The 27,374-nt window shown below is 49.1% G+C and overlaps 1 protein-coding gene across 2 annotated transcripts in view; it reads left to right on the top strand.

Annotated features, from left to right (window-relative positions):
- The window catches only part of Ksr2 (kinase suppressor of ras 2), a 353,104-nt gene that overhangs the window by 277,672 nt on the left and 48,058 nt on the right, over positions 1-27,374 (top strand). For both annotated transcript variants that reach the window (XM_026784070.1, XM_013349493.2), the window contains exons 11-14: positions 4,668-4,709; positions 5,196-5,268; positions 9,207-9,255; positions 10,974-11,341. In XM_026784070.1, the coding sequence (XP_026639871.1) occupies positions 4,668-4,709; positions 5,196-5,268; positions 9,207-9,255; positions 10,974-11,341 (532 nt within the window). The remainder of the gene's footprint in view (positions 1-4,667; positions 4,710-5,195; positions 5,269-9,206; positions 9,256-10,973; positions 11,342-27,374) is intronic.

Below are 27,374 nucleotides of genomic sequence, written 5' to 3' on the forward strand. Positions count from 1 at the left end.
CAAACTCATGCACTTACACACATGCTCACACACACATACTCATGCACTTACACACATGCTCACACACATACACACATGCAATCCACTCCAGGAAACAAAAGATCCTGGTGTCTTAAAATTAAAGAAACAGAGTAGAGTCGGCCTTCGGTGGACACAGCGAGAGTTCCTTTTTTACTTTCCTTTTTAGTTTCCTCTGTATATACAATGGATGGTGGTATAGTCACCCATTCCACTCTAGTATCCCCATCTTTTCCCTCTGAGTCATTTCTTCCCATCTTGTCCTCTAGTGCTTACATCAGCCAAGAAAATGGCACCCCCTCCTCCAGCTAACACCCACAGGCAGCGGGTTCTCAAGAAAAGAGGGGCCTCATGGGCACCTGCTCTGTCTGTGGGGGAAAGTTGAGGTCCAGTCTTGTGCAAGTGTCCACTGCTGCTGTGTGTTCATGGTTGCCATGGCAACATCATAGCTAGATGGCAACATATCATCAAGTTCTTCTCCACCCTCTCTCTGGCTTTTTAGTGCTTTCTGCCTTTTCTTCTGTGTTGTTCTATGGTGTGTGTGTTATATGTGATGTATGTGTGGTATATGTGAGTGTGGTGTTTGTGTACATGTGTGATGTATATAGGGTATGTGTGGTGTGTGTGTAATAGTGTATATTGTGTGTGTGGTATTTTTGTATGTGCACATGTATGGTGTGTGTGCATGTGTTAGTGAGTATGTGGTATGTGTTCATGTGTGTGTGGTGTGTGTGCATGAGTATGTAGCATATGTGCATGTGTGTGGTAAGTATTGTATGTGTGTAGTGTATTTGCATAGCTACATGGTACATGGGTGTATGGTGTCTGTGCACATGTGTATGTGTGTGTGTGTACACATGGCACAGGTTATATGGATGTCCCACACTCGCCAGTAATTTATTGTCAGCATGTTGGCCAGATTTGAGTCTCTGTAGTAACCATGACGTCACCCTCTAAGGGCCAGTAGGATTTCTAAGTTTCTACTTGGTCTCGGGCAATACCTCCTCTCTTCTGAACCCTGCGCCACTCTGCTATGTGATCACGGGGATTGATTTATTAACTTGTTCACTATCTATCCCCTCCAACCACACACCAACACCTTAAGAACAGGAAATCTGGTTGAATACCAATACCTGTGGGATAGCACGATGTTCGTTGAATGCATAAAAGAATGGATTAATGCCTCAAATCCTAAACATTTCCCAGGACTCTAGTTTTCCTTCTTCAGATTGTCTTCTTGACTTTCAGAGGGCATTAAGGAATACCCATTGAGCATCTTCTGTGAGCCAGATGCTTAACATAGGACCAGGAACACAGCCTGACATGGCTCTGTAGTATTAGAGTCTTACTGCCCTTGTGACAAATGACCCCAAACTCAACTGCTTCAAACAGCGCAAAGGTGTGTAATATTCCTGAGGTTAGAAGCCCAGAGCAGGTTTGGCAAGGGAGGAAGCTCCCTGTGATCCCAGGTTTCCCCAGAAGATATGGTGAAGAAGCCGTTTTCTTGCTTTCCCCAGCTCCAGGGTTTATTTATAACTTCTTCATTATTCTACCTGGGCCTCTATCATCCCCTGTGTGCGGGCTGCTAGAGCCATCAGAGAAGAAGGAGGCTCAGTCGAGGAAATGCCTTCCTGGGATCCAGCTGTAGGGCATTTTCTCAATTAGTGATCGATGGAGGAGGGCCCAGCCCATGGGATGGAGCCACCCACCATTGATAGAGGCTATTCCAGACCAGGAAACAGGCTAAGCCAAAAGCTTCCACTCTGAGTCTTCAATAAAAAGCAGTGATTTAGTCAATCCTCAACAAGTTCCCTGCCTATGTGTTTGAGAACTTGGGGCTCCTGTGGCTCTGGGATTTACTTTCGGTCTGGAAGGAGCTTGTTAATCAACTTTAGCCTCAAGGGGAGTGTTTCATTTGCACCCCCAACAAACAGTTTAGCACTTGAAGCAATCTGGCTGTCTCTTGGTTCTAAATCATTCTTGGCTGTTGGTTAACAGAGCCGGGAGTTCATTCTTCAGCACTTGCTAATACATTCATCCCACAGATCCAGGGTTCCTGGAGTCTCATGAATATCACAGTTCAAGGCTGCTCATGTCCTTGTGTATCGGGGACCAGCCTTGACAAAAATATCTCTTGCCAGGGGAGGGGCATGGGAATTTAGAAATATAAGTAAAGAAATGCATAAAAAATAATAAGAGAGAAACTGTAAAATAGTGCCGAGAGAGCATTCCAGTGATTACTGAAAATCACCTGCGGTTATTTTTCTGGAGCTTTTATACCTAATGTAACTGGAGGGGGATGGGGTGGAGAGAAGGTGACAAAAGGTTTTATTAACATGATACAAAGGACAACTCAGTCAATTGCTCTAACATTCTGATGCTGTAGGAAGGCCACTTGTTGGTTCCTGGCTGCTCAGCCCTGAAATAATCACACAGAAACTGTATTAATTAAATCACTGCTTGGCCCATTAGCTCTAGCTTCTTATTGGCTAACAATTATATCTTAATTTAACCCATCTCTATTAATCTGTGTATCACCACATGGCTGTGGCTTACCAGGTAAAGTTCAGTCTGGCATCTGTCTCTGGCAGGAGCTGCATGGCTTCTCTTTGACTCCAACACCTTTCTCCCAGCATTCAGTTTTGTTTTCCCTGCCTACCTAAGTTCTGCCCTATCAACAGGCCAAGGCAGTTTCTTTATTCACCAATGGTATTCACAGCACACAGAGGGGACTCCCACATCATTCTGTGACATCAAATCATTAGCATTCTGTTGTCTAGGTAGTAAAGCTGCTATAGATCACATATCCTGAAAGCCACCTCTCCCCAGGTGACCTCATCCTCCCACAGGCTAACCCATCTCTAGGTGACATGCAGCGGTGAGCACTGGCTGAAAGCTGTATAAATAGTTCTCATGTATTGCTTAGGGACTCATCACCAGGGAAATGTATACACATGTGTGGAAGCTACATGCGTATTCCACAAGTGTGGAGGGATGGTCCCAGAATCATCTCCCTGTGACTAGGATTGTCCACATTTTGTCTGTAAACACTGAGACATGGAATGGTTTGCTTGGATTTTACAAGGGATATAAACAGCAAATTCTCAATGCTACTGGGTCAGTTTCTGGACTCCAGGCTCAGACTTGGGTCCTTCCAGGGAAGAGTCAAAGGACAGTTAGCTATCCCTATCCTGAAGGCACTCAAGTTGCTTCTGGTACCAGATTCTGCAGCAGCTTGAATGTAACCCCATCTCTGCTAACCACCGTGCTTATCGCGAGGATGGGAATATAAAGTGACCTGTTCACATCCTGTGCACTGTACCACAAAGGACCAGGTGACAAATTAGAAACCTTGACCTTTGGTGCGTGGACCAGAGGTAGAGTAAATTGTCGAGAGAATTGGCAAGTGAGATTCAGGGATAATTTTTTGAATAATTATTCTTGTTAAACTTAGAGATTAATCCATGATTATGGCAAGTGAGGAAAGGCCTTGCTCTCTGAAAGAGCAAAAGAGAAGGGAGAAAGACGATGTTTATATCCTAACCAACAAGCCTGCACCTGCTGTGACCAAAGGATTGTGGCAGCTGGGATTATAGTGCAGATTCTGAGGAGCACAGAGTGTCCTGGATTATGCCAAATTCAATCCCATAAGGAGCAGGCAAAAAGGCCAACAGGAAGTGATGTCAGAACAAAAAAGACTGAGGAGAACTGCTGGGGAGCCAAGAAGTACTAGACTCTCTGCTGACCATGCTTGCTTGAGAAGATAAACCACCTGCCCAAAGGGCTTGGGTTGGAGTCTCCAGGAAGCCCAAAACATATGTCTTGTTCATGGCTCTTTAAGACTCATTTCACTGCTCCAGCCTCCAGACTATAGAGCAATGGTTCTGAACCTTCCCAACGCTGTGAACATTTAGTTAGTTCTTCATGTCGTGGTCACCCCCTCAACCATAAAATTATTTTGTTGCTACTTCATAAGTCTAATTTTGCTACTGTCATAAATTGTAGTGTAAATATCTGATATGCAGGGTATCCGATTTTGCCCCCAAAGGAGTTGCAACCGACAGGTAGCAACAGGAATCTCTGCTGTTGCTGAGGGATTTGTCTCTGCTAAGGGATCTATCTCTGCTGAGGGATCTGTCTCTGCTGAGGGATCTGTCTCTGCTTAGGGATCTGTCTCTACTGAGGGATCTGTCTCTGCTGAGGGATCTGCTTCTGCTGTCAAAGGATCTGTCTCTGCTGAGGGATCTGTCTCTGCTAAGGGATCTGTTAGCGCTGCTGGGGGTTGCTGTGTTTATTGCTACTTTATTACAATGCAAAGAAAATAATTAGATGCAAAGTTTGATGCCAAAAATTTGCCTAAAGGATCTGTAAAGGCAAAGATGACTTTGGATTATGGCTTCCTGGTGGTGGTGGTGGTGTGTATGTCACTGTGCCTCTGGGAGGGCGTGGCCTGATTTTAGGGAGTGTGAGATGTCAAATGGTTTGGGACTCACATCTTCCTACTCCCTTATAATCAGGGTGTCTGCTACAGCATGGACACTCTGGGGGTGGACAGAGAATGACTCTGCCCTGACAATGGGAATGGGGCCGGGTACCTGAAAACACGGCACTTGGGCGGTACTCATGCGCTGTTCTCTGTCTTTTGCAAGCTTCCCACTACTACAAATATAAGCAGCAGTTCATCTTCCCAGGTGAGTTTCCTGGGGACCAGCCCTCTGAGGAGCAGGGATTGCTGGGGCTGGTGGAGAGAGGTCAAGAGCAGAGAGGAGACTAGTGGGGTCTCCACACTCCAGGATAACATCTGGACATGGAAGAGGGGAAGGTAAGGGTGGGAGATCCCAAGGGCACCAAGGGACCCAAGGATATACCTAGCACGGTGGAAGCCCAGAGGGTCAGCAAGTCAAAGGACCTGAGCAGGACTGAGGTGTGAACTGAGGAGGATTCAGGGATGGGCAGCGGATGCTCAGGCATCCTGTCTAGTCACCTCGGCAGTGAGGATGTGTGTGCAGCATCTCTAGAATGCTGGTCCATCTCAGTGAGTGAGGCAGGGGAAAAGGAAACTGGCCAACACTGGAATCCGTAACACGGACTAGGGTTGCTGGCTGCTGTGCCTCTGGGGCAGGTGAGGGTCATGGGTTCCATGTTTGATCTCTGTATATCTGTTCTCTGCCTCTCAGATGTGGTGCCTGTACCAGAGACGCCCACCCGGGCGCCCCAAGTCATCCTGCATCCTGTCACCTCCAATACAATGTAAGTGATTTCCTCCCTTGCCCCAAGCTTCAGTACCTTCAGCCTTCTTGGTTCCTCAAACCAGAAGGAGATGAGTTGACCACAGAAAGACACGGGGCATGACTCAGTAGAGAGAAGAGGGCTGGCACCCCAAGCCGAGAGAGCAGTGATAAGAGGCAACCTTACCCCCCACAAGCCAGCTCTTCCTGTGGCTCTGGTCCTCCATGGCAACCACAGTTTCTGGAGGTCACACCATTACCTCCCAGTGTCCTCCTCATGATTCCAGACAGCTGTCGCAGTAATAGTTAGACTTTAGCTTATACCATGGTCTCCCTTTTTAAAAAGTGTCCTTTAAGCTGAGCCTGGTGGCACCTGCCTGTCATTCAAGATGCTTGGGAGGTCAAGTTCAAAGCCAACGTGAGCAACTTAATAAGGCCCGGTATCAAAATATCAAAATCTAAACATCTAAAAAAAGGTTCTAGATCCAATCCCTGATCCTGGGAGATGGTGGTGGGAAGATAGGGTGGTGGAGAGATAGGGTGACAGAAAAAAAAAGATAAAGGAAATATACAGTTTTCACCTGTATATATTTCACAAAATAGACAGTTTGTTGGGATCAACAAACTCTAGCCTGTCAGACAAACCCCATCTGTCACTTGTTTTTACAAGTAAAGTTTTATTGAAACACTGCCATGCTCGTGTATTGACAGGGCCTTGACTGACCGCCTTCTCAGTACAGCAGGAGGGTGGAGAGGCTGTACGGAAGCATATGGCTCCCCAAAGTAAAAAAAAATTGACTCTCTGGCCCCTTGCAGAAAGTGCCTGCTAGCCTCTATTGTTTATACCAACGTGAAATGAGCAGTAGCTAATTTGGGAGTATTTAGGATATTCTGTGAACAAGGAAGGGAAACTTGCCCTTTGGAATTTCATGCTGCTAGAATGTTCTAGCAGTTTTCTCGTCCCATTCATGTATTTGTGATTCAGGACAAAGGCAGTTACAATCCTTACCACCCTGTTTCATCTTTAGCACAGTGACACTGATTTCCCGTGAGATGCTGGGCAGTGTCTTCCTGGCTATAGAATGTCATACCGATGTGGAATTCAGATCTCCCTGCGGTAAACAAGGTGGCTACAAATGTCTTGGTGCACATATCCCCCAAATGACCTATTGCTTAGACAAGCAGGAAGTCACCCTCCTTCCCTTTTGTGCCTTTGCGCAGAGTCGGTCATGCTGAGATGTGCCGCTGTTCACAATTCTCATTTCTGCCTGCTTGCTTTTCCTTCTCGCTTCCCTAATGGCTCCATCCCACTTGACCCGCATCAGGACTCTGTGAAGCGCCGACATGGTCGGTGCATCTCCAAAATCAAAGGAGCGGTGTCTTGCCGGCAGGCACTTTGCTGACCTAGATCTCTGGGTCAGTTCTCTGCTGCTCACAACCCGCTGCCTGCTTTGTACAAGACGAACTCCAAGTTATTAGCGATAGTCGGAGCTGCCGTGGAGGCGCAGGGAGCTGCTTGTGATCTGTTTAAATGTGCAAGGAGTAATGGACAGGACAGCTGCAGCGGGAAGGAGTGGGCTGCCCTAGGGTGATTAGGAGAGGAGAGGGACTCCTGTGTTGTCCTGTTTTCCTCACCAACCCACAGACTCACCCCACTTCCTAAGGCTACACCATAAATAATGTAGCTCACAGTGACTCTCCCCCTGTTAGCTCAGCCTGCAGGGCCCTCAGCTCCCTGAGATCTGAGGGTTGGGATAGGGAGACTCCCCCCACAATAGGGTGGGGAGGGGAGTGGCTAAAGTTCCATCAGAGAAATATAAAGAGGACACGGTTTTCCTGGCAATGGCTTTGTGCTAGGTGTTCTGAATTTTGTGTGCAATCTGTGGCCAAGCGGCTCTCTTCCCACTGCTCTCCCTAGACACACATCCTTAAGTGTCAAAATCGTCTCCAAACACCCCTGTAAACACTTAGTGTACTCCACATCCCCATTACAGAACTACGCATTTGATAGTGTGCTCACACTGTTAATACACAGTCAGTTAGAGCATCCCTACTGCCCTTCTAGTGTGTCCACGCACCTCGAGACCTGCCCTTTCACACATCCGTCATCACTTGCATTGCCCGCACAGACCCATTTCTCCCCAGCACCCACGCTTAGAATACATCTGCAGCGTTTGAGCTTTGCACACGTGACACACACTCACGCCCATGTCTTCCCACCCAGCAATGCTCTTGGTTTCCTTCCATGTATGCTGGTGCCATGAGACTGGCCAAGCTAAACTCCAACACCATTGTCTGTCGCTCCTCTGTTGCTGGGAAGAGACACCATGGCCAAGGCAACTCGTATCAAAGAAAGCGTTTAATCAGGGGGCTTCCTTAGAGTTTCAGAGGGTTAACTGGTTATCGTCAGGGTGGGAAGCATGGCAGGCAGGATGCTGGGAGAGTAGTTGGGAATTCTGGAATAGTTGTGCATTCTGATCCACAGGCAGGGGTGGGGGAGACTGGGCTCAGTATGGGTCTTTGAACTCTCAAAGCCCATCTTTAGGGACACACTTCCTCCAACAAGGCCATATCTCCCAATCCTTTTAAATGGGACCACAATCTAGCAATTCAGCATTCAGATATTTGAGCCCATGGGGGTCACTCTCATTTAGACCAGGATAACCATGAACTTCCAGATGCGCCCAGTGTGTTGGTCTTTCTTCTGGGAATCCCCCCAACACTCCATCTGTTCAGTTCACTGGTGGCTGCTGGCCCTTGTTGCTTTCAGCCCCCTCCTCCCCATTTATAGTAAGCTCTTTAGGTCATACAAAGACTTCCCTTCATGCCAGGAGCCATGCTGCCACCAAATCTAGAGCCTCCTTTTGAAGACATGCCTGGTACAGAATTCTAGATGAGTAGGTGGATGAGTTAAAAATGAGTAAACGAACAGACAAATGCATTGTTATTGAATATCCTTGTAAGGATGGCTCAATAGCTAAGAGCACTTACCAACCTCTTGCAGGGGACCTGAGTTCGGTCCCCAGCACCAGCATTGGGTAGTGTGCTAGCCCTATGTCTGTTGCTGTGATGAACACCGTGACTAAAATCACCTTGTAGAAGGAAGAGTTCCCATCAGCTTTCAGCTCTCAGGTCACACACTGTCCCTGAGGGAGTCAGGGCAGGAACTCGAGGCAGGGACCTGGAGGCAGGTCATGGAGGCCGGCCATGGAGGGGTGCTGCTTACTGCCTTGCTCTCCATGGCTTGCTCTATTTCCTTTCTTACACAACTCTGGACCATCTGCCTAGGGGAGGCACCACCCACAGTGGTCTGAGCTCTCCCATATCAATCATCAATCATGAAAATGTCCCACAGACTTGCCAGCAGGTCTATCAGTTGAGGTTCCTCTTCCCAGATAACTCTAGCTTGGATCAAGTTTTAGAAATGCAATAACCATCGCGGGTGGCTCACAACCCTGCGTGACTCCAGTCTCCAGAGCCTCAGCTACCCTCTGGCTTTGGTAGGTAACACAAGCGTGCACACACACACACACACACACACGCACACACCACACCACACCACACACACCCTCACACAGACACAACATTAAAAATAAAACTCAATCTTCTTTTTAAAGACCCTTATAGGAGAAGTTTAGAAGTGTGGTTTATTCTTTCCCGGTGCACATTAGACCTCGGAGGAGTTGCTCACCTGTGATGTTTTTGCCCACCCGAAAAGAGGCTGCTGTACTGGTTGAAGCTGAAGGCATAAAGGAAAGCGAATCCTGAGCAAACTGGGAGAATTTCTTTTAAAATAACAGTCTTGGGAGCTCTTTCTGTACTCCAGGCTGTGCATTGTTTCAGACCGGAGCGTTGGGGTGACACATGACCAAGGCTTCTCACTTCAGACTCCTGAGCATGGCTCACCTTAAATCCAGAGTTGTAAGGGTCACGGGTGTTTTTCCCCCCTCTGATTTACAGCTTGGAAGGAAATCCATTACTTCAGATTGAAGTGGAACCAACCTCGGAGGTGAGAATTGGAGACTGGAGAGGTGGCTTTGGCTCGAGGTTGGCAAAACTGCCTGGTGCCGTCGATGACGCAGAGGGACAGGGTAGGGAGGTGGGGCCCCGTGGCTGTTTGATGGATGTTCTCACTCTAGATAGTTAAGAAGCTGCGGCTCCTCCAGGCGCTGCGCCTAATGGGCCGTTCGCCTGTGTTCATCCTCGCAGAGACAGTTGGATAGAAATTGGCCTGTGATTTGCATTTTTAGGTAAAAAAAAATTAGCTCAGGACTGGGAGAAAGTGGAAGGGGATGTGCCCCACTGCCTTTGAGATAACATACACTAGCAGGTGGGAGTCCCGAGGATGATGGGTTGGCAGCGCAGTGAGGAGGTTCTGGACTTCCTTCCATCTGTGCTAAGGGAGTAAAGAAATGTCCTGAGGAACAGCCATTGGGTCTGATTTCTTGGCCCTACTGTGTGCCCTGAGCTAAAAAGGCCAGAGGCAGGGCTCTGGGAAAGAGCCCCACGTCCCATTCCGAGACAGGAGCAGTCTCCTAGAACTGAGCCTGAGAGCTGACATTCCATCTCGATTCCCCTCAGTGCCGTGGACAGCCAGCTCATAAACACAGGGTTCAGTGAAGAGGTCCCTTTCTGGGGTCATCTCACTAGGGTCTCTAGGGCTTCCCATGGGGTCTGGCATCTGCTCTTCCCCCATGTTAGTTGAGACACCCCCGAGCCTAGATCTCCCCAACCCCTATGCATTCTCCCTTGATTGGTCACCACTGACCTCATGAGTCCTGTAGTTAAAACATAGATCTCACTGCAGGCCTGCTGTTGTTTTAAGTCAGTAGATCTAGGTGGATGGGGCCCTAGAATCTGCATTTTCTCCAGCATCCCAACACATGTTCGATGTAGGAGGTGGCAGAACCTCAGAACTCATCTTCTATTAAAACTTTCTGCCACTGCCTGGAGAAAATTCTTATCTAACTTCCACTTTAAAGGGAGATAAGGAAAGCTCAGAGAGGTGGACCAATTTTCCCAGGGTTGCACAGGCCAGAGGCCATCTCACTGGGTCTGAGTGTTTAGCACATGGTCTCAGCCGTCTGCTCTGGGCTCTCCCAGCCTCCTGGTCTTAAAAGGGCCAAGTCTGCCAATCTCCAAATCGATTGTGAATTTCCTGGAGGAGGCTGATAGGCAGCCCATGGTGATGGTTGTCCCCTGTCACATAAAGAGACACACAGCACATTCATCTTCTAGCCTGCTGTTCTTCTCGTACACATACTGTCAAGCAATTCAAAACCAGCATGGTAGAACAGGAATGACATTGGATAGCAGGGATCCAGAAACCTGAATCTAAGCTGTCCCTCTGCTTGGCTGTGATCCAGGGTGAGGGAGTGAAGACCTCCCAGGGTAACCAGTTTGCCCAGGGTTGACAGGTGTCCTCAGACATGTCACTTTTCAGTGTGAAAACTGATACTTTTCAATGTAAAAAGTCCATTCAGACTAGAACAGCTGGTTCCATTGGCATTTTTCCTATCTCAGCACAAGGCCATTGGACCATCTTGGCTCTGCTTTAAGTCCTTTGTGGTTTGACTCGAATTCAAAGATACCTGGGAAACAGTTGTGTCTACATATGGAAATATGGAGCGTGTCCCAACCTCCACAGCACGCTGCTACCCAGCAGGCCCCTAGGGAGGGTGGAGCTGGGGTGGCCATAGCTTTGACCTCTCTCCTCTCTGGCCGCAGAATGAAGAGGGCCACGATGAGGCAGAGGAGTCTGAGGATGATTTTGAGGAGATGAACCTGTCCCTCCTCTCAGCCCGGAGCTTCCCACGCAAGGCCAGCCAGACCAGCATCTTCCTTCAGGAGTGGGACATCCCCTTTGAGCAGCTAGAGATTGGCGAGCTCATTGGGAAGGGTCGCTTTGGGCAAGTGTACCACGGACGCTGGCATGGTGAGGTGGCCATCCGGTTGATTGACATCGAGAGGGACAATGAGGACCAGCTCAAGGCCTTCAAGCGGGAAGTGATGGCCTACAGGCAGACGAGGCACGAGAATGTGGTGCTCTTCATGGGAGCCTGCATGAGCCCGCCCCACTTGGCCATCATCACCAGGTCAGTCCCGTTGGCTCTCACGGGGGCTTCTCAGGGCTTTATCAGTGTCTGGAAAGATGTACAGCACTGGGAACCAGAAAAGCAACTTCTGTCTCTGCTCTGCATAGGCAGCTCTTCGACTCTTGTCTCTCCATATGTAATATGAGTGTCTTGCTTTACACAGAGGTCAGCCAGCGTGTGTCACAGGCCCAGGGAGGTATGTGAATCAGCCTCGCAGGCTGCAGTTTCTGCCTTAGCAAGACAGTTCTGCCACCGTCACACAAAAACGTCAATATATAGATGGATTTGCATGGCAACGCTGCAATAAGACTTGTAGAAACCCAAGTGGCAGGCCAGATCTGCCCCATAGTTTGGTCTGAGATGCCGGAGACCATGACTGTGGCTATCGATGGTTCACAGAATGTTTGTGGAGCCATTGCCGCCGCTGTTCTGAGTGTCCAAGCTTTAAAAATCTCACCGTGAGCTAGTCACCTAGCGTGAAAGGTGTCAGAGAAGGGCAGCGGCTCAGCAGAGGTGGTGTCTGTTCCGTCTGTTTCCCAGGCCTTGGCAGCAGGAGAATTATCAGGTTGTCGTCGATTATGCAAATGGTAGGGACGACTGGTTCTCCCATATCAAATGGCAAGTGCCTGCAAAGCCTGGGGATGGTGGTAGAGGCCTCTGCCTCTCCTTAAACCAGTATAAACATGGGGGCTCTCGTGTCTCCCCAAGACAGAAGTGCTTCTCAAGCCATCGTTTTTGGGAGCAGGCTACAAACTCTTGGTAGAGTAAAGGACCAACTCTGGAGCTCAGTGCCTTCCCTCCGTGCTGGGGATAGTTCTGGATTGAGTCCTGTTCTGTGGCCTGACTCAGCTGGCAGCAATGAAGGATCTGGTTGGGGGAGGGGGAACCCCTATCTTTACCTGTCTGCTAGTCGGTAGGTACCCTGGCAGCCGGGGTATCTCAATTCTGCTTCACACGACTTCCAGGACTTTCCCATGTGGCCTCTGTACAGCAAGGGGTCAAAGGTTAAATGCACAGGTGTTTTGCATGCCTCCACTGGGTGACTTCCATTAGCTAGAGCATCTCCTGCGGTCAACTGGATTAAAGTTAGGGAGAAAGACTTGGTCTCTGAACAGCAGCCTCTGCAGGAAAAGGACCATAGATAGCTGTTTTTATAGCCCTCTTCAGCGATCCCTCTTCAGGGACCCCTCTGCGCTCTGAGCTTCTCTCTCATCGGGAAGCAACTTCTCTCTCCCAGAAGTTAGGAGCCCTTCCCTTGAGATCTACAAGTCTGGTGACCCATGGATCTCAGGGACCCATTCCTCCTGCCTTCCCCTCCCTGTCCCGAAGAGTGGCTCATGCACATGTACAGACCCTATTAGCAGCTCCGGAAAATGAGTGGCCATTGTGAAGATGTCCTGCTCATCCCTGAAGCCCAGCTGCTCTGCAGCCTTCTGTTCTGCGACAGAACTGTGGGTTCCTGCCCTGCATGCCATAACCACCATAGATTTCACAAAGCACCCAACCTTTTCTGGGCACCACGATTAAAAATAAAAAAAATGCCTGGCGGCTTTGGGACATATAATTGGTCTCTGAAGTGTCTGGTATTTTGTGTGAGGATAGCAGATGAGCCCTGAAGAAGTAGTGTCTATTCCCCGATTATTTCGTTGTTACGTGTTTATCACGGGGAGAGTCAGTCTGTCCCCCACTTAGCTCCATCTACTTGCTGCCCTTTAAGAGTACCTATCTGAACGTTCTCTTCGCACCCAGATATCTGAGTAATTCGATTAATCATTTGCATCTGCATGATTGATTGTTGGAAGCTAGCCAACTGACTAGAACAATTTGGGGGACCTTGGTTTTATTTTTACAGGGAGCATACGACCAGATAATTGCCTGGCATAATCTAGCGAAATCCACAATGGTGTGTTCTAGCCAATTACTTAGTCATTATCAGCAGAGCTAACAAGTATTTCAGAGCTTGGTTTCCTTGTAAAGCCATATGCTTGGCTCTTGTGAAATGGATGTTAACTAACCAGCTTTCCAGTCACTACAGCCGCAAACAATTCAAATCTGGATGGCTAGATTATTTCATGATTGGGTCATTATGAAATTACTGCCAAGCGATCGGCAGCCTGCGCAATTGTTCATGCTGAAAACTCCAAATGGCATCAAAGGGCCAAGATTGAAAGGTTTGATTGACAGTGCCCTCATCCTTCAGCCCAGCTGCAGGGTCCCCCGAGCCTCAGTTTCTACATCTGTGAGATGAGTGGGCCGAAGCAGGTGTTTGTCCTAACTCTGACAGAATACTTGGGCTCTCTGGAAATGGGTTGTTTGTGATGCAGCAGCCAACAGCCTCGGATCAGCGGCTTCCCAGAGTGGTCTGTCTGGGCCTCACAGCCCCACTGAGGAAGCAAGGCCATTCCGGTGCAGACCCCTATACGCCGGTGTGTTCAGTTCCTAACAAATCACCCTGACTCTGTGGCATCAGGCAGCACACCCTTGCCCCTACAGTTATGAAGGCTGAGGTGACTCTCACGGGACTGACAGAGCAGCGTGGTCTGGAAGACTGGACCCAGCTTTTTGCCTTTTCTACCATGACTTCTAGCTTCTTCCGCCATCTTAAGGTCAGTAGCCACAGGGCATCTTGTTTCCATGGTTATGTCAACTGCTTTGGTCAGACCTCCTTTGGCTTCCCATGTGATGGGACAATTCCACTTAGGGCCCACCCAGATCACCCAGTACTACCTGTAAAGTCCCCTTTAGCTGTCCCCAGGCACTCTGGGGGCCATTCTTACACAAAGTAACATTGAGCTAATATTGAGGAGGCAGTCAACACCAGAAAGGCAGAGGGGGGCATAGCCCATGTGGGGATCCATCAGGTCAAAGGTCCTGAGGCAGGAAGTAGGGATTGATAAAGGAGGGAGAGAGCTAGGAAGAGTGTTACAAGATGCTGGGTGACTGTAGGGTCTCAAAGGCTCTGGACAAGAGCACAGAGTTGGAGGAACTACAGTGGCGGTGTTCTCTGCTCTGGGAACTCCTACAGGCCTGAGCGCTGTCTCTTCTTGCTCTCAGCCGGTTGATTCAATGTGTCTAAACTCACCATTGTGGCGCCTTGGTGGTCAGAGAGGAAAGAACAGCTCAGGTACCGTATTGGATTCTGATTTGACACAAGGTGGGAAAATGACCCAGGGCTTCCTTCGCATCCAGGTCACTGGGACACCTTGCAGGCATGGTGGTAAGAGGGAATAGGAAGTGGGGTGCTGTTGGAAAACAGGAAATCACTGAGGGAAAGGCTCAGCATGCGTGTCCTTGGGAGGAAGTTTTTAAACGTCTCATTTGGCGCATGCCATCGGTCCCGTCCCCAGCTTCCAGAGTCCTGACGCGGCTTCTCAGTCAGTCCTGTGAGGATGACTTAGGACCAGGTAGCAATGAAATCCCAGGGGCCTCATTTGCAGCATTCTAAAATCCAATACGCAGCAGGGCCTCATCCACAGATTAGTTATGTCTAGCCCCAAGTCTACTCTGTTTCTCAGGCTTTCAAATCCAGTCACGCCACACTGCCAAGTCTGACAGACAGGCAAGCAGGGCCACGGCCTCCCACGGCCTCCCACGGCCTCCCACGGCCTCCCACGGCCTCCCACGGCCTCTCGTGGGGACAGTTCTCTTGTGCTTGGATGAGACTTTATTTTGATTTTTTTCCCCCTGTAACTTGGAAAAGGCTTGTGTCTTTTGAGTTTGTTTTCTTTCTACAGACCAGTTTGATTGTCCTAAATATAACATGTAAGAATTGGGGGCCTGATCCATGAAGATTTTACCCCACCCCCCACCCCTCCACCACACACACCATCCAGTGGCGCTGGCTTCCTTTAGTGCTTAGGAAGGCTGAATTACTTTCCTTTTATGAATCTCAGATGAAAGGATTTTTTGTCCGCGGCTGCCTTTAATTGTGTGCTGCTCAGGACTTTTGTGAAGGAAGTCGCTATAAATGTCCGCCGTCATTAGCACCATTAGAGCAGCATCCTCTTGTGTGTGTTTGTGTGTGCCTGGCTGTAAACAGTCACGTGACAAGCTGAGGCCTCTGCCTGGTGGAGGATCTTGCTTCTTTCTAGTCACTTTCAGCTCCCTTATATCTCCAAGATGCTGGATTCGTGTGTGTGACAGTTGCCATCACTTCTGAAATCTTTCTGTCTTTCTGTCTAGGAGATAGCTCATCGGGTGTTGAAAATACAGACCAGATGAAGAACAACACCACATGTAATACAGCCAGGCAGAGTTAACCACATGTGTGATGGGGGGGCAGGGCTTTTAGTCAAAAGAGCTACGAAGTCATACTTTTATATTGATCAGTCATGATAGCTGCTCAAACAAGTAAGACTTAAGACAGAAAATGCTCAGGGGCAGGGTGGAGAGAAGGGCTTGCTACATATTGGGAATACCTGACTGTGAACTGCCGAATCCGTGTTAAATTGCCAAATGTGCAGGTGACCCAAGCACTGGGGAGGCAGAGATGGGAGAATCCCCAGGACCCACTGGCCAAGCAGTGTAAACTAAGTTGTAGTCAGCTCCAGGCCCGTGAAAGACCCTGTCTCAAAGGATGCAGATGGCCTTCTTGGGGACAGTTGCTGAAGTTGATTTCTGGCTTCACACACACACACACACACACACACACACACACGCACACGCACACGCACATACACACACATGTGCATGCACGCACGCACACACACATGCACACACGCATGCACACATGCTCGCACACATGTGCATGCACACACAAAACCCACAATAAACAGAAAAATGAAGTGGCTCTGAGAGTTTCTTTCTAACAGAGCTTCTGAGAGTACCAAGAATACCACCTGGGAGCTTGAGCTATAAAAATGATCCAGATGGCTTTTCTCTATGTGTGGACGGATGACACATATACATATGACAAAAGTACCCCTCCACTTCTGGTCCATCATACTCTAGGGGTCAGAGGTCTCTTTATTTAGCTGAGGGGAAAGAAAACAATCACAAAGGGTCACATTGGGGGTGTCCATAGGCCTCCAAGCACCCTGTATCCCTCCATGCATGTGCCATTGGCTCATACTGAACCCCTTAGCTATATCCAGTGGCAAGAGAGGCTCAGAGATAGCTGTGCTCCCGGGGGAAATACAGGGGAAATGGTCTGATGAATGACTGGTTCGTCACTAGGGCTGAGCCATTGAAGGTTAGCCCCACCTGCCTCCCATATAGTTCTCCATGATTCCTGGACTATTGTTACACGGCCAGTCCTCCAGTCCAGTGTAAGCACTGCTTCCTTTCTAGAAAGTTCTGCTGGCAAGTGCCCTGGCTGACAATGAGTGCACTCAGGTGTACTTTTCTTTGATCGCTTTCCTTTTTCTGTCCCTCTTCTTGTAGTTTCTCATTTATAAAATGACTGTGGTACTCATATCTCTTGGAAGATAGGGATAAGAATAAGAAATCCCTGGGCCAATCAGATGGCTCCGTGGGTAAAGGTGCCTGCCACCAAGCTTGAGAGGTGAGAAGCCAGCTAGCCAAGGGACAAGCGAGGGGCAGAGTTTGGACAGAAAGATGAGTCCTCAAACCCTGGCCACCATCACGTGCCATTTGGTACCAGCTCTGGGCCATCGAGGGGAGGTGTAGAGTGATGGGCTGTCTCCAGCTGAGCAGGGAGCTTAGAGCTAGAAATAACCTTGCATGAGTCATCTGGGTGGATGTGGCGATTGAAGCCGTGGGCCTCAGGAGCTGAGGTCATCCAGGGAGCCAAGAAAGGTCACTAGAGGACAGACGCTGAAGCACCTGCCGCTCTGAGTGGGCTTATGGATGGCTCGTCCTGTAGAGGGCCCGGGAGTCAGCCATCTGGGGAGTGGGAGCACCCAGAAGAGAAGGAAAGTAACCGGAAGTCATGGCCACTGTGCATTCCCAGGCTGCCTTCGACTTTGTCTTTATTCGGACATGTGTCACCGTGGATCTAGTTTTATTGCTTCATTTTGCTCACCTTTTGACTTCCCTGCATCCTCTCCCCCACCCTAGAACACAGCCGTGAGAGGGCCAGGGTCTCAGTTGTTTAGTTTGTATCCCCCATGTGTCCATCAGGTCATTTGCATGCACTTATCAGATTAATGAATAGCAATTAAAAAAGCATGTCCCTAACCTGTGCCTCTGGGCAAGCGTGGCATGGTGGGGGGACTATTTGATTTGGGTTTCTGACAAGTGCCAATGTATAGGAAATAGAGTATGGACTCGGGGGTTGGGTTGAAGGGTGGAGGAGACTGAATGGTGACAGAAAGAGATACTAACACTGTGATAGTAATTTCTCACTGACAGCAATGCAGAACTGGCCAGGTGGCTTGAGGACATGTGCCCCAAACATACATTATATGCAGATTTCTGTGCTGAAGTTGGGCCTGGTGAGAGGGATGGCCTGTGCCTGAGGTCAGAGATGGAGTTCACTGTATGGCCGTGTTCTCCTGGGATCAGAGATGGAATTCACTGGATGGCCGTGTTCTCCTGGGATCAGAGATGGAGTTCACTGGATGGCGGTGTTCTCCTGGGGTTTTAGATGATGGAATTCACTGGATGGCTGTGTTCTCCTGGGGTCTTAGATGATGGAATTCACTGGATGGCCGGCCATGTTCTCCTGGGGTCAGAGATGGAATTCACTGGATGGCCCGTGTTCTCCTGGGGTCAGAGATGATGGAGTTCACTGATAGCCGTGTTCTCCTGGGGTCTTAGATGGAATTCACTGGATGACCTGTGTTCTCCTAGGGTCAGAGATGGAATTCACTGGATGGCCGTGTTCTCCTGGGGTCAGAGATGGAGTTCACTGGCTGAGTCTTCAATGTGGTTATGATCTGTACCATGGGGTCCCAGAGTTGGCCTGTTATTCAACCAAGTAGCTGCCACGTGGGTAGGAAAGCAGTGTCACTGGGCAGTCAGAGGACCTGTGTTTGATCCCCAGCACCCACGTAAATGCCAGGTGTGGAAGTGGCACATGCCTGTGGTTCCAGTGCTGTTGAGGCAGACAGGAGGAGTCTAGGCAGTCTGGGAGAGCCAGGTTCAGCATGGCCGGTCACTGAGCTCTAAGTTCAGTGAGAGACCCTGCCTTTTAAAAAGCAAAACAAAACAAACAAACAAACAAACAAAAAAACCAAACTGGAGAGCAATTGAGGAAAGACACATGACCTACGGCTTTGCGCATGCCTGTGCATGTGTACACATAGTAGTGTTATTCCTAACAGAAGGACCAGCATGGGCAAAGACCCCAAAGAGTCTGGGAGTCCTGGACCGGAATTGATGGGCAACAGGGAGAAGCTGAAGAAATTGGCAACCCATCATCTAAGGCCTTTGAGTTTCTCTTTAAAGATGAAAGGGAAACCATATGAGGATATAACCTGAGAGGTGACGCAGTCTGGCTGACTTATTAGAGAGCCCACTCGAAGGCATCCCTCATCTCAGGAGCCTTCCCGGTAGGATATGTGATGTATTCTTCTCCTTCTGTCATGGTGTAGATGGTCCCTCTTGGTCCTAATCAGAAATTAGCAGGCATGCTTGCAGGTTTGGATCCCCTGGCTTCTGAAAACCAGTTGGCCTGCCTTGTTTTGGGGGAAAGCAGCAGAGAGCTGGCATCTTCTGGAATCACAAGTGTTTTCAACAGCTTTCCCTATTTCCCAGAGTTAAAAATAGGCTGATGTCTTCCCATGTTTTGAAGGCAAGCGTGGGCACCAGCAGGTCCTCCATGTGTGTTCCAGAGAGATCAGGGATGGTTGCCTTTGCGTAGCTGACAGGCAGTGGTTAAACAGCGATAGGGGAGTTTGTGGTAGGGAGGGCTTCATGGAGAGAGGCAAAACTGGAATTAACGCTCTCCGAGGCTCCCGCCCTTCATCTGTTTGCTTGTCTGTAAATGGGGGTGGGAGTGGGCTGAAGGGTACCTACTTTAGAGGACCTTCCAAATGACTCAAGAGACAGAAGAAACAGCAGCCAGTCTCTGCATGAAGGTTGATCAGATGGCAGGGAATTGACTTTTAATTATAATTTTGCTCAAGGGCATCAGGCAAGCCCGGAACCTGAGAACCGGAACCCGTCTGATTGGAACCAAAGCCCTAATCAGAATGTGTTTTCTCTGCTTTCAGAGCTTGTGGGCTCCCAGATTTGATTTCTTCCCAACCCAGTTCCTATTGCCTGGTCACTGCTCAATTTTCTGCTTTGGTCCCATCTGATTGTGTTTAAGATAATTAAGCCCATATATCAAATAATAAATAGATATTGACTGTTTGTCATGGCAAGTATGAGGATGGATTGACCACTGTGATCCTGCTCCTCTGGATCAATGGGAGCCATGGGGATAGATAAATCCTGATCATGACTGACAAGAGGAAAATCGATAGTCATATTAATATATGCACCAAGGCCATCGATCATCCAGCTGGAAGTGGGACCTTGGTAAGATAGGGAAGCCAGAGATGGAGGGAAGACAGACAGACAGTCAGACCAACTGGCTGGGTATTTTCAGATATGAAATAGGCACTCGGTGATTATGAGTGTATATAGAAAGGCAAGGAGGGTGTCCTTTAAAGAGAAGCAGCTCAATATTCATGCTCCCCCTTCTTCACATTGAAATCCTTTCTGCCCATGGGCAGCGTGGTTCTTCTTAGTGCTTGGCCCTGTGGTGTTATGGGGAGACCGGAGAGAAGATACAACAGTATGGATTATCTGGAACGCCATGCCCCATAGGTGCTAGTGACCCTCAATGACAAAGAGATTGTTAGATCCCATCAGGCTGTGGAATGGGGTCAAGAGAATTGGAGTGGTTACTGAGTGTGTGTCCCCTGAGACCAGAAGGGGACCGTGTTAAGCTGTCCTCTAGACTTCTATCCATAAATGGCTGTGGCATAGTGACCTAAAACTAGGAGCCACCTGTCTCAGGATATTAGAGGGCTGGACCTGGATTTCACATGTGGATGTGTGACAGAAGCCTCGGACAGTGGCTCTCAACCTTCCTAATCGTGAGACCCTTACACAGCTGTGGTAACCCCCAACCATAAAATTATTTTTTGTTATTACTTCATAACAGTAATTGTGTTATCACTGATCTTAGGCGACCCCTGTGGAAAGGTAAGGCAACCCCTAAAGGGGTCATAACCCACAGGTTGAGAACCACTGCCCAGGAGGTTTCTGAAAGCTGACTGCTTCCTCTGTATCTTTCCCCACCCAAAAGTCCTGGTCTATCAGGTCAGTAATTAGACCTGGGATTGTGTATTGGTGAGTGTGTGAACTGAGACAGTCTCAGCATCCTCCTGCCTCAACCTCCTCAGTGCTCTAAGATGTCAGGTGTGGAGATCAGGGACGACTTACTGGTTAGTCCTCTCCTTCCACATGTGACTCCCAGAGATCAATTGTGTCTTATCAGGCATGGCAGCAGGCCATTACCCACCGAGCCGTTGCACTAGCCTCTCAGAGCCTTCTTTCAACAGCATTCAAGGATGCTGTCACGGGATGAGGGTACCGCAGGGTGGAAACTCTCCTTAGAGACGCGGTAGCCTGATGAAAAGACCTAGGCACAGGCACAGGAGATTCTGAAAGGTGCATGATCATGGGACCCCGGAGGGCTGGAGAAAGCAGGGATGGGGTTACCCTGGTGCCTGGAACAGTCAGTCACCCAGCAGGGAAACAGTGTATAGTTCCAGGGCCTGGGATAGGAAGGACAGATGAGGCACAATTGAAAAAGTGTCTTTTGGGTCGCTGTCAGGCTTAGCTTCAGGTTAGCCATTGGTGCCACTGTGTTGTATCAACTTCCCGTCCCCCTGTGACCTCAGGCACAAACTGTCCATTTCCAAAAGGGGTCATAGGTCATACATGGGTGGAGCTCTTCACCCTCCCCACCAGGCGGACAGTGGATTGTCTCAGTGAAGATGAGGAGGGCTATCAGGGGGCAGAGGGCACAGCTGGGAGGCCATTCCTAGCAGCAGTTCCTGGCGGGCAATAGCTTCGGTTTGTCGGAATACAGCGAAGGATCACTGAAAGTATGACAGCGTGGTGTCCTCTCTGGGGACTGGGCAATAGTGACATTAGAACTGATCTTTGAGGTTCCACTATCATTTTCCTTTCCAAATAAGGGAGGGAGTTGATACAGGAAGCAGGGCTTGGTTGGAAAATTGATTAATAAGACTGTTTGTTGAGTGGCCACTAGACACTGGGCATTGTACTGAGGACTGTGCAGGTATGGTAGCTTGTTTCACTGGCCTCAGAAGGGGGAGGGGCTCATCAAAGGGCATCTGATGGAGGAGGCTAAGGCAGAGTATGACCCAGATGCTCTAGGCTGTCCCGTGTCATCTCAAGGATACAAGGCTTTGTTTGCCTGCCCTTTGGGAGAGGCTACTCTCCGGTCCTCCAAGGCAGGCTTTGTGGCCCATCTCACCAGCCTCCTCTAAACTCATGAGAATGTACCACCGTAGAGAGGATTGAGATGTATAACAAGCTCTTAGCCATCCAAGCTGAGCCTCCATGTGTCCTCCAGCGGCTGGCCTTGAGGTCCCCAGGAAACATGTAGAGAAATGTTTGTGGGTAGTTATTTGTAGGATTGTCTCTCATTCTGTTAGTTAGTCAGATTTCCTGGGCTTCAGTTTCCCTGTCTGTACAAGGGGAGATAATAGCCCCACCCTTAGAGATTGGGGTGAGGATGGAATGGACCCTAATCTGTACCCCAGTGCCCAGAACTGAGCACGCACAAGGCCAGCTTCAGCATCCATTCACTGGAGCCCCTTCCGCTAATGCTGCCTTGGAGCTCGTGGAGTGGCAGACATACACAGCCCTCATCCCGTGCTGTCCCACAGTGAATACTGGAGACACAGCTGGAAGTATTGGGTGAGTGTTCTAGCGCGAGTCATGTGTTGTGTGACCTTGGATATGTCGCTTGGCCTCTCCGCACCTTGGTATTTTCTTCTGCAGTGTGGAGAGGATGACGTATGTCACCCTGAGTAGACAATAGGAATAATCGCAATGAAAATTGTAGAAATAACAGTTTAAAAAGCATATCTATATAAGCATATATTGATTATATATAATATTGGGTTTCATGATGATATTTGTATATATATATATATGCAAGTAACAGATTACTGTATCCCCCTCCATTGTCTCTGCTTCATCTTCCTAATGTGTCCATTTTTACATAGCATGGCACTGATATTAATAGTTAGGAAACAGTGGCCAGGTACCCACTCCTTTCTCAGCTCAAACCCTTCCATGGTCTTCAAAGTGTCTGCCTTTGCTCTGAGGATGAGTGAGGAGAAGCAGGCCCCCTCCCCGGCCCCCGCCCCCGTCAGCTTCCCTCTTTGAGTTGACAGTCCCAGGGCTGAGAAGTCGCTCCCACTTTTAATCAAAAGGTTTGTCTCTGAGTTCTCTTCAAACGAGGATTCCGTTTCTTCTAGGTGTTCAAAGGCCTCAGAGAAATGCTGTAGAGAGCCGAGATCAGAATTCTTCAAAAGCAGAGGTGGGCCCCAGAGCGTCCTCAGTCTATCCCCAGCTGTGCCCCTCCCTCTAAGGCAGTTATTAGCTCAACCCTTGGGGACTCGCAGCCCCAGATCAAGGACTCTCTGCGGACTTGTTTGGGGGTGTTTGTAGACTATTGAGGGCTGTCATCTGCTCTTGATCACCGGGGTCTGATTCCTCTCCAAGCGACCCAGGCTGCCTCTGACAGCTCTCAGAACTGCAGGCAGCCTGCTTCAGCTCAGAGGGCTGCTATTCTGTCTTGTCAATAAACAGAGTTCCTGGGCCCTCTGGCCTCACCGCCCCACCAGCTGCACAGGAACTCTGTTCTCTTGTGCCGTCCTCCCCTACTTTGAGCCAAGGAACTGGTGTATCCTTGACATCCTGCTACAGCAGGAAGGTGGGCTTCCCATCAGAGGTTGCAGTTGGAAGAGGAGGGGCCAAGGGGGCAAGGAAGGACTCCCCTTCTCTATCAGTTCTGGCCCTCAGTCCCTAGCTGAGTCATCCACTTCCTGCTCTGCACTGTTTGACCCAAACTGGGCCCCTGGAAATGACCAACTATTCACCCATCCGCCTGCTGTCCTACCCATCCTCCTGTATCCCTGTCTCCATTTGCCCACCTGTCACCCACTGGTCCTCCCATACCTCCACTCAGCCCCTGTCCCCTCTTTTCATGTGTCCGTTCTGTTTACCCATCCACCCTGTGTATGTTGACCCATCCCTTTCTTATATCCATCCATCTACTATCTAGTATCTCTCCGTCTTCCCCATCCTCCTGGCCACCACTAGTATATCCACACTCCTGTACCCAACCACCCATTCCTACCTTTCCTCCTCTTTCTGCGTCTGTTTAATCACCTATTCTCCTGTCCATTCACCTACCTCTCCATCTACCTGAGTGCAGATATCATTACTCTCACCACATATCTATCACCTGTCCATCCATCTACCCATCCACTCATCTAATATCTACCCATCTGCCTTTTCAGCTTCCTGAAAGCAGATACCATTAATCTATCCATCTGTCCATCTGTCCATCCACCCGTCAATTCAATATCTACCTACCTCTCTCTCCACTCAACAACTATTAACCTACCCATCTAACCCATCTACCTTCCCAATAATCTAGCTAGCCATTAAGCAGTATCCACAGGGTTTCTTTGTCAGATCAGGTACAACATGGGTATCATGAAGGAAAAACTGGGGTATTTTTTTCTGGGCCATGATGCAGGCAGGCAGCATATGTAATACTTTAAACCAACTCCTCCATGCTAAGAACCATGACTGGCTGGGCAGAGCTTGAGGTTGTGGTTGGCATCAAGCTGTCTCGCTGGTTTAGAGATAACAGTTCAGAAAACCAGAGAAAACATCCGTCCATGGGAACTCATCCCACCGCACAGCTATGGAGACACACTCTGTGTCACACTCCAGATAGGAAACCAAACAGATGCCCCTGCCAAAGGAAAGACGGGTGGTTGTGGCTCTAAGAACCATCCCCACGTTTTCTTCTCTTTGGCTTAAACTTAGTGGACGTTTTCACTGGCGAGCAGGGTGGGGGATTCCTACCAGGACACCAAGGGGAGGAGAGGCCTTGTCTTAGCTTGATGCCTCGAGTTGGGTAGATAAGCAGAGGGCAGTCTTGGACGGTGGTGGGAGGGGATGAAGACGCTAATTCTGTGGAACCTGAGAATGCTCGGTGTTGCATCTGAGGGTGGTAGGGGGCTGGGGCGGGGCTGTAGACAGGAAGCAAGGCTGCTTATTGCTGACTTCACACCCCATTAACTCCCAGCTCCTAATAATTTCTCAGCAGCAGCTCGCGGTTTACTAGCTCATTATTTATAGAGAATGTGTTTGCTAAGCAAATCAGTAGTTCAAACAAGATCGCAGTAGGGGGAGCTTGAACCCACTCAAGAGACCCAGCTTGAGGGGACAGTCTCCACAAAGCTGGCTGTCTGCAGGCAGATGGGAATGCCGGAGCAGATGGACAGCCAGCCCTGGGGCTGTGCCTTCCGGTATCAGACATCCGCATCTGAGCTTCAAAGAGCCCCTCTAAGGAACACCCCTCAACTTCTCTCCTACCCCCTTTTTGTCTGAAGTTGACCCAACTGTCAATTTGGGTCTACGTTGGCTGTCACAGTAAAAGCACTGAACCTGGCAGGAATATGCTTAGCAACCAAGTGTAAAAGTCGTGTCCCTTCTCTAGTGGGAGATGGATGGTTGAGGGATTTTTAGACTGTAGTCAAGAGCTCTGGTTCCTTCAAAGAAAGCCTTTTAGACTTAGGCTTGCTTTTGGAAGCCTAGATCCCTTCTGGTGTTAGGCATCTGTCCTCATTTCAAATACCCCATCAAAAGCCAACATGGGGAGGAAACGGTTGATTTGGCTTCAATTCCACATCACCGTCCATCATTGCAGGGACTCACATCCCCAGTCAAGAGCAGAGCGAACAAAGACATTCCTGCTTGCTCTCAGCTCACTTTCTCTACTCTTACACAGTCCTGGGTCCCCTGGCTAGGGAATGGTGCCGCTCACAGTGGGCTGGGCTCTCCCACATCAATTAACACTCAAGACAACCACCATAGTCATGCCCACAGGCCAATCTGCTCTAGATAATCCCTCAGTGGGATTCTCTCTTGTGTCAAATTGTCCTTGGGCAGGTCCTTGGGACTCTGTGCTGCTCACCCTCTTCCTTTGGTTCCCTGGCGCACAATCCAAGGGATAGTGATTTCCCACCCAGCAGAAGTAGCCTTGTGGAAACTGTTCTCACAGAAGTCTGGGAGCAGGAACAAACATGCTAGCTGGTGTTTGAGTTCTTCTCTACCTATATGACCTGGGGTCATATTCAGTATCCCTGCAGAGCTAGGAAGGAAGTAATACGGCTAGAGCTTTAACTGCAAAGGTGTTGGTGGGGGGGGGGGAGTGTCACACACCCTGGTGGTCCCACTCTGCCCTATCAGGCCCATACCACAGACCATCCTCCCTCTTCTCAAGGAACCTGGGATTTGTCTGAGTATGTTCAAGAAGTCTCAGCCTTCCTCAGAGCCACAGTTCCCTCCCAATTAAATCAGCACAGTGGGAATCCATTCCTAAAGGAATCGGATGGGGGATGGAAACAGGGGATGTTTCCTAGACCTAGCACCACACCTGTGACACCAGATGAGTGGGGGCTATGGTTCTTGGAGCCTCAGGGGTTTTTTTCCCCCCTGAAGGCTTGCCTTCAACCAACCCCAGCCTCCTCTCCTCTGTTTAGCTGTGTGTCATTGTACACGTTACCAATGACTTACCCTCTCTGTGCCCTGAGCTGCTCATCTGTCAAATAGGGAAACAGAGTACCCCCTCCCTGAGCGGTCATTCACGATTGATTACATGCTTTGGGGAACACCAGACACATCTAAAGATTAGTGACTATCCTTGTTAACATTGTAGGTAGATTCTTTCTTAGTTCTTAATTCTTGGGTTTTTTTTCTCCTTGTATTGAAATCTAAACTCTATAGTGTGGGGGCATGATGATCCGCCTCTCTGAGTTTGGGTCTCAGAAACAGCCTGGCTTTGTAGGAGATGCTTAATGCATATTTACTGGATGGATGGATGGATGGATGGATGGATGGATGGATGGATGGACAGATGGATAGATGGATGGATGGGTCAGTGGGTTTATGGATGGATAGACAGATGGATAGATGGATGGATGGATGGATGGATGGATGGATGGATGGATGGATGGATGGATGGACAGATGCATAGATGGATGGATGGGTGGGTGGGTGTATGGATGGATAGACAGATGGATAGAAGGATGGATGGATGGATGGATGGATGGATGGATGGATGGATGGATGGATGGACGGACGGACGGATAGATAGATGGATGGATGGGTGGGTGGGTGGGTGAATGGATTAATGGACAGATAGATAGACGGATGGATGGGTGGGTGGATGGATTAATGGATACATGGATGGGTGAATTAATGGATATATGAATGATTAATTAATTAATATGCAAACAAAGCATATTGGCTGTCAGGTATCACATACATCTCCTAGACATTCTAGGATTTGGCTGCTTCTCCAAAGCATCCATCTCTGCACCTCGAATGTGACATGTGAATTGAGCCCTCACTGCCTGTTTGTCCCTCAGAAGTCAGAGTGGCCTTGCTCTCTCCCTCGAAAGGATCTACAGTTCCCTAACTTGGTGCTTTCATCTCACCCAGACCTGAAGCCAGGCATCCATTTTTCCTCTGGTTTACAGTATTATCCTAAGAGCTGTTTCATACCCGGCTAGTGACCATCCAGAAAGCTATATACCTCCTGGTACATTTCAGAGTGATCAGAGCAACAGGCAGGAGTCAGGTCCCTGGGGCAAGGATGACATCACTCTGCTATGGAAAACCCTGGAAGAATGAGGGCAATATGACCGCTTTCGTGGGTCATAAAGGCTATTCCTGCTGCAGTATGGAGAGCAGACTGGAGGAAGAGAAGGAAAAGTGGAACACCTAGCCAGTGAGCATTAGACTCCAGTGAGCATTAGAATCCAGTGAGCATTAGACTCCAGTGAGCATTAGA

Source organism: Microtus ochrogaster, chromosome 2, assembly GCF_000317375.1.
Source record: "Microtus ochrogaster isolate Prairie Vole_2 chromosome 2, MicOch1.0, whole genome shotgun sequence".
NCBI classification, from domain to species: domain Eukaryota; kingdom Metazoa; phylum Chordata; class Mammalia; order Rodentia; family Cricetidae; genus Microtus; species Microtus ochrogaster.